Source organism: Sceloporus undulatus, chromosome 2, assembly GCF_019175285.1.
Source record: "Sceloporus undulatus isolate JIND9_A2432 ecotype Alabama chromosome 2, SceUnd_v1.1, whole genome shotgun sequence".
In the NCBI taxonomy this organism is placed as follows: Eukaryota; Metazoa; Chordata; class Lepidosauria; order Squamata; family Phrynosomatidae; genus Sceloporus; species Sceloporus undulatus.
The window spans coordinates 314,733,122-314,740,454 of NC_056523.1; the positions used below are offsets into that span (position 1 = coordinate 314,733,122).

General features: G+C 50.6%; 1 protein-coding gene across 3 annotated transcripts in view; it reads right to left on the minus strand.

The window, feature by feature from the left end:
* Positions 1 to 7,333, minus strand: part of WDR7 (WD repeat domain 7) — a 323,814-nt gene that overhangs the window by 230,888 nt on the left and 85,593 nt on the right. For 2 of the 3 annotated variants that reach the window (XM_042451351.1, XM_042451350.1), the window contains exon 17: positions 882 to 971. The exons of the other annotated variant lie outside the window; for it this stretch is intronic. In XM_042451351.1, the coding sequence (XP_042307285.1) occupies positions 882 to 971 (90 nt within the window). The remainder of the gene's footprint in view (positions 1 to 881; positions 972 to 7,333) is intronic. 3 annotated transcript variants of the gene reach the window in all.

The following is a 7,333-nucleotide window of genomic DNA, read 5'->3' on the forward strand; positions in this document are numbered from 1 at the left end:
TCCACTCCCATTTGCTTCTGACAATTTGGGGGCACACAAGGAAGCCAAATCCATTCTGCAAGTAGTGTCAGTTCCACTGACAGACTAAACATAGCTGTGTGAAATGCACAAATGGTGACATTTATGAAAATGTTTACAGGCAGCTCACAATTCATTGAAAGTGGTACACCTCTATTTAGAATCATTTTAGAACCACAAGGAGCTAAATGTTCTATTTTTAGTTTAGTTGACTGCAGCTCAGATTTTCATCCTTATAATCGTCAAAAGTCATGATCTTGTCTCATTTCATGTACTAGCTGAAGTCTTTCTAAAAAAAACAAGGACATCACTCTCTATCAGAAAAGCATTCATAATGTGTTGATTTTTAACCACCTCCTCTTTTACAGATCAAATCATGTCATCAAAGCCTACAAGAAAAATATCTTCTTTATTCATAAATAAACCTAGTTTTATCGTAAGATAACACATTTCTTCTAGGTCCCCCAAAATGTCTCATTGGTTTCAGTTCAATTGCTCAGAGCTACCTTACACAGTCAGGATATTTAAAATGTGCAGTTGTTCTGACATTGCCCACCACACATCATTACTGTGGTGAAAAGGGTTTGGCAAAACTGGAAATCTTTCTACATTAAATGTGTGTGTGTGTGTGTGTGCTGCTAGTCAGATAAGGTAAAGTGATGTACAATCATCACTTAAAGAAAGCAAGATCTTCCCCAAAGGCAGAGAGAATGAATTAAACTAATCATTAGTGAAGTGAAGCTTGTCTCCAAATTGCACAGTGAATGAATGCATAGATTAAGAGAGGCATGTAACAACAATGAGAGAGCAAGTTAGTTAAAAGGAAAAAAAGGCCAAGTAGATAGAAACTAAGGTGAGAATACCTTCATTTACTAAGAAACAGGTATGTAAAGGAGGAGCAGGGTCAGAGCCAGAGTGATCAGCTTCAGTGCTAGCAGAAACAGCAGGAGCAACTTGAGCAGGAAAGAAGAAATAAAGAGGAAAATGAAGACAGGCGTTTCCAGAAAAAAAAAGTTAGTATTACTAAAGAATGAAGAAAAACAGAATTCTCCAGGACAGTAATAACTGAAACAATTACCATTCAAGGATCTTTCAAGAAGTGTGCCAGTGACAGAGAAACAAGTGAATTATACAACACAGAAAGATAATTTTGTTCTTTGAATTATGTCCAGAAATGTTACTTATTAAACCATTGAACTAACTCCATTTCAAGTAATGGAGGGTAAACAGAAGTTGATTACAACCCTGGGCCTAAATCTAATTGCTATTTATTTATTTGTTTATTTATTTATTTTATATTCTGCCTATCTCCCAGTACAGGACTCAAGGGAGTTTACAACATAGATTAAAACCAAAATCAATGACAAAAGAAAGATAAACCAATTAACAACAAATAGAGTAGACAACAGAACAAAAGTCTGACTCTAATTGTAACAACCAACATAACAAAAAAGGCAAGAAAGCAAGTGCATTTAGTATAAAAGAATATTTATCAAGATTATATATATATATATATGAACAGGTTGCTCACCTGTAACTGTTTCTTCGAGTGGTCATCTGCGAATTCACACAAATGGGTTTATTCTGCGCCTGCGCAGCAATCCTCGGAAACTTCTAGAATCTCTAGGCAGAAAGCAATGTATCTTTCTGCAACTTTTTGGCAGTAGCTCCGCCCACCCACATATAAGGCCCCTGGTGGCCCGCTCCTCTCCAGTTCCGAATGAGCCGCTAATCAGCGCGGCAACAAGCGTTGTCAAATGAGCAGACACTGAGGGGATGGACAGGCGGGTTTGTGTGAATTCGCAGATGACCACTCGAAGAAACACAGTTACAGGTGAGCAACCTGTTCTTCTTCTTCGTGGTCTCTGCGAATCACACAAATGGGTTTAGACTAGCGAGCTATAGTCAGAGGAGGAGGGAATGTCAAAAACCAATAATCACATAATCAATAAAGTATGTAAACCAAACAACTGTGTTATTTATTAACAGTGTAATAGGTCTATTGAATGGCAGAAAGTAACACTGCCCTCCCAAAGGCTGCATCATGCCTGGCCCTTGAGTCCAGCCTGTAATGCCTAATGAATGTCAATGGCTGGGACCAGACAGCTGCCTTGCACACATCCTCAAGGGGAATCCCCATCAAAAAGGCTGAGGATGTGGCTACCGCCCTAGTTGCATGGGCTCTAACCCGACCTGCTAGAGGCTTTCCAGCCAGTTCGTAGCAGAGGTGGATGGTGCTGACCACCCACTTGGAGAACCTCTGTGGTGACACCGGCAGCCCCTTCTTGGCTTCGGAGTAGCACACAAAAAGTCTCTCCGAACGGCTGGAAGCAGATGTCCTGTCCAAATAGAACGCCAGTGCCCTGCGGACATCCAGGGCATGGAGCTGACGCTCAGAGTCTGTGGTCGGATTAGGAGCCAGAGTCGGCAAAACAATGTCCTGGTTGATGTGAAAGGCAGACACCACCTTTGGCAAGAAAGTGATGTCTGTACAGAGCACCACCTTGTCCTTGTGGAAACGGAGTAAGGGTTGGTCCATCCTCAGGGCACACAATTCACTAGCTCGGCGGGCTGACGTTATAGCTACCAGGAAGGCCGTCTTCCAAGTCAGGAGTCTCAGGTCCGTGGTAGCTAAGGGCTCAAAGGGCTTAGATACCAAATGTGCCAAGACGGTATCTAGACTCCACTGTGGTGTAGGGTCTAGAATCGGTGGGTGCAAATTGTTGAATCCCATAAGGAACCTCTTTATGAGAGGATCCGCAAAGAGAGAAGGCTTGTCCTGAAACAGGTAGTGAGATGAAATAGCAGATAGGTAGCATTTGATAGAACTCAAGGAGAGACCTGCATCTGCTAAAGTCATGAGAAAATCCAGGACTACAGGGATGGAGACACGGGATGGTGGAATGTCCCTTGCTTGTAGAAAGGTTAGAAAACTATCCCATTTGTAGGCATAGGACCTCCGTGTGGATGGTCTCTGTGCTGCTTTGATGATGTCCTGTACACCGGATGGAAGTGTCCTCAGGATGAAATCCTCCATGCTACCAATGGGAGGGATTGCATCTCAGGATGGTGAACTTGTCCGTTGTGGAGCGAGAGCAGGTCGGGCCGGTGCTCGAGGCGGAGATGGTCCTGCGCTCGTTGTAGGAGCGGGGCGAACCACGGCTGTCTGGGCCACCACGGCGTTACCAGGATTGCGTCCATGTGGTCGGCCAACATTTTTGAGAAGACCCTTGTAATCAAAGGGAATGGAGGGAAGGCGTACAGGAGGCCTTGGGTCCATTTGAACTGGAAGGCGTCCCTTCCGATGCTGTGTCTCTGTACCGTGAGCAGAATCTCGCGGTCTGAGTGTTCAGCCGGGAGGCAAACAGGTCGAGGAGGGGGGTTCCCCAACGATTGAAGAGTCGGGAGACTACTTCTGGATGCAGTCTCCACTCGTGGCAAGTGGATGATGACCTGCTGAGACGGTCTGCCAGGTTGTTCTGTTCGCCGGGCAGGTGAATGCATTGTAGCAAGATCTTGTGTTGTATGCACCATTCCCAAATGCGGATGGTGATCAATAGCAGAGTCCTCAACTTCGTACCGCCCTGTTTGTTGAGGTAGTACATGACGGTGGTGTTGTCGGTGAGGAGGAGCACCACCTTGTCCGCGAGGACCGTCTGAAAGGCTCTGAGTGCTTTCTCCACGGCGAGCATCTCCAATACGTTGATGTGGAGAGTAGCTTCTGCCAGTGACCATCTGTCCTTTATTGTAAGGTCCAGCGTGTGGGCGCCCCATCCTTTTAGGGAGGCATCCGTAGTCAGAGAGAGGTCCGGCTGAGGGGGTAAGAATGGCATCCCCACACAGACGTTGTCGGATTGGAGCCACCATCGTAAGGACCTCTGTACCGTCCTCGGGATGGTGAGCAACTTGGTGGCCGTGTCTCGGACGGGGTCGAACACGGAGAGGAACCAAGATTGAATGGGCCTGAGGCGCAGTCTGGCCCACAGTGTGACGAAAGTGGTGGAGGCCAAGTGCCCCATGGCGACTTGAACTGCACGGGCGTGAAGGCGTCTTTGGCTGAGGCAGGGCTGTAGAGATGCGCAGAGGGCTTGGAACCTTGTCTCTGGAAGGTATGCCCTCATCTGCCGAGAGTCCAGCATTGCTCCTATAAAGTCTATTCGCTTGGTAGGAGTCAAGTTGGACTTGTCGAAGTTGACCTGCAGCCCTAGTGTTTGTAGCAGGGATAAGGCAAATTCCAGCTGCTTGAGTAGGGCGTCCTTTGAAGATGCTGCGAAGAGCCAGTCGTCCAGGTACAGGAAGACTGTGATTCCCTTCTGACGTAAGTAAGCCACCACGGGTGCCATGCACTTGGTGAAGACTCTTGGAGCTGTGGCAAGGCCAAAGGGAAGGACCTTGTACCGGTACGCCTGGTGCCCGACAGCGAAGGCGAGGAACCTGCGGTGGTCCTCCAGGATCGCTATGTGAAAATATGCGTCTTTCAAGTGTAGTGTCACGAACCAGTATTCTTTCTGTAGGAGTGATAAGATAGAAGCAAGAGTTACCATCCTGAATTTTTTGTAAACAATAAAGTTATTAAGGGCTCGGAGATCCATTATGGGTCTGAGGCCAGAGTCTTTTTTCGGTACAGTGAAGTACCTAGAGAAAAAGCACCACTTGAACTCAGAGGGGGAGACGGGTTCAATGGCACCTTTGTCTAAGAGGGTGTGCACTTCGTCGAGAAGGGTGTCCGAGGGGACGGTTGAAACAAAAGCTCCGGTTGGCGGGAGCTCAGAGAACTCTAGGGCATAACCCCTACGGACGATGTTAAGTGCCCAAGAGTCTGTAGTGATGGCGGCCCAGGTGGTAAAAAAGGGGCTCAGCCTATTGGAGGTGACGAGGTGCGCAGAAACACATCAGAACCTCTTCTTGCCCCGGCCATCCTTCTTCCTGTATCCCTGTTGGTATCTGGGTTGGGAAGATTGGCGCCTGTCTGGTGGGGGAGCAGGCGACTGGGAGGATCGGCCTTGGGGGTTGCTGTCCTGGTGGTAAGGATGGTCCTGGGGCTGAAAACGGTACTGGCCTCCTGAGTGCCAGGGGCGCTGGCCAGGGTACCTCTGGTGAGGAGATTTGGACGGTACGGAGGACATACCGTGCTTTCTAGCCGCGGTCTTCATCCGGTACCTGAAGCTAAGCTTCTCGTCCGTGTCCCTATTGAAGAGGCCCGAGTTGTCAAAGGGCATGTCTTCAATAGCCGCCTTTGCCTGAGGGGTAAGATCTGATGACCGGAGCCACGCATAGCGGCAGAGGGCAATGGAGCCAGAGAGGATCTTGGAAGCACAATCAGTGGAGTGCCTGGCGGAGATGATCTGCTGTCCAGCCATCAGGTGGATCTCATTTCTGAGAGCCGCCATCATACGCCTCCTGTCCTCGGGCAAGTCTGCAATGGTGGGATCCATCTTCTCCACCAGGAACTGGACATAGGCCCCCATGCAAGCTGCACAGTTAGCAATCTTGAGGTCTAGAGCAGCCGAAGCATAGAATTTCTTCGCCAAGGCGTCCAGCTTCTTACTGTCCTTATCAACGGGCGAGGACGAGGCTTTGGGGGCGAAGGTGGACTGGTCCCCTTCAACAATAGCTGAATTCAGCTTCGGACGGTTCGACAGCCAGGACGGGGCGGATGGAGTGACTTGGTACAGGTTCTCGATCCTGCGCGAAGTGGACGGTACGGTGGCTGGGGCATCCCAAGAGTGCTTGGCAATCTTCTCCAGGGAAGGGATGTAGGCCAGGGCTGGTGGAGCCGGGGCAGAGCCGTGGATCCTCCTCTCTACCGGGTCGAGGGCATCATCCTCCGGATGGGCGACTTCAAGCTTGAGGGCGTCAGCCATCCGTATGACCCTGTCGGCGAAGGCCCTGACGTCATCCGTAGGTGAAGGGACAGAAGGGCCCTGAGGCACAAACGGGGCATCCTCATCCGAGACTGGGGATGCGGAACGAGGAGAGCCCGAGCCAGATCTCGAGGGGGATGGGCTCCGCCGTCTGAGGAGAGGGTCGGATGTCCCGAGGTCGTCCCGGTCGTCCCGGCGGGAAGTGTCATCATCCGGAGGACGGCCTTGGAGATGAGCATGGAGGTCCCGGCGGAGGCAGGACGGGTCAACCGGGATGAGATACTGTCCCGTGCGTTGATTGTGGACGAGATCCGGGAACGCCTGGAAGAGGTCCCGGTCGTGATCTGCAGGGGGGCGATGGTGTGCAGCCAGAGCCTCGTTGGCTTCAGTACCTAGCGTGGCCCGGTCCCGTGAGGCAGAGCGTGGTCGCCTTGTTGGCGAAGGCGAGGGTGATCTTGACCTCGGCCTCTGAGGGGAGAATGGAGCGTAGGAGTCCCGAAGCTCTCCCTACGATTCAGAGTCCACATGGACAATCTGTAGGCTGTCTGCCAGTACAGAAAGGTGACTGGTGAGGAGGACTCTGGGCTCGAGCGGCACCGTACGGAAGAGGGCCGGTAGAGACAGAGTCGGGGTCTTCTCCGGCTCAGGAACAGGTGATGTCGACGGTACTGGCCTCGACTCAGGCGGAGGCACTGAGACCGTGCTTGGGGGCCCCTTGCGGCGGGTCTTAGCCGGCGGCGAGGACGAGCGAGCCCGCTTCTTGTCCCGGTCGGAGCGTTTCTCCCCTTTTTTCTTGGGGGCTTTGGAGGCCTCCACATCCCCAGGGGCTCCAGAGCCACTAGGCTGGCTGAGAACCCTCTCATAGAGGGCAGCCTTGAGAGTCCGGTCCCTATTCTTGAGGGCTTGGGTGGACATGGCCTTGCAGTGGGGACAACTGCCCTGAACGTGTGTCTCCCCCAGGCAGAGGACACACTTGTCGTGGCCATCGGCCCTGGGGAATTTAACCCCGCACTTAATGCATTGCTTGAAGGAGGCCATGATAAGAAGAGTCCGTTACCAGTCCGAAGTCAAGCCGAAGTCAAAGAAAGTCGTCAAGCCAAGGGAAAGTCCGAGAGAATGGTCAGTAAAAGTCCGAAGGTCAAAATAGCCAGAGATTCCAATAACAAAGAGCAAGCAAAAGCTAGCGAAGTTCCTAGAGCTGCTTAGCGCGGCGGAATGAAGGAACTGGAGAGGAGCGGGCCACCAGGGGCCTTATATGTGGGTGGGCAGAGCTACCGCCAAAAAGTTGCAGAAAGATACATTGCTTTCTGCCTGGAGATTCTAGAAGTTTCCGAGGATTGCTGCGCAGGCACAGAATAAACCCATTTGTGTGATTCGTAGAGACCACGAAGAAGATATAGATAGATAGATAGATAGATAGATAGATAGATAGATAGATAGATAGATAGATA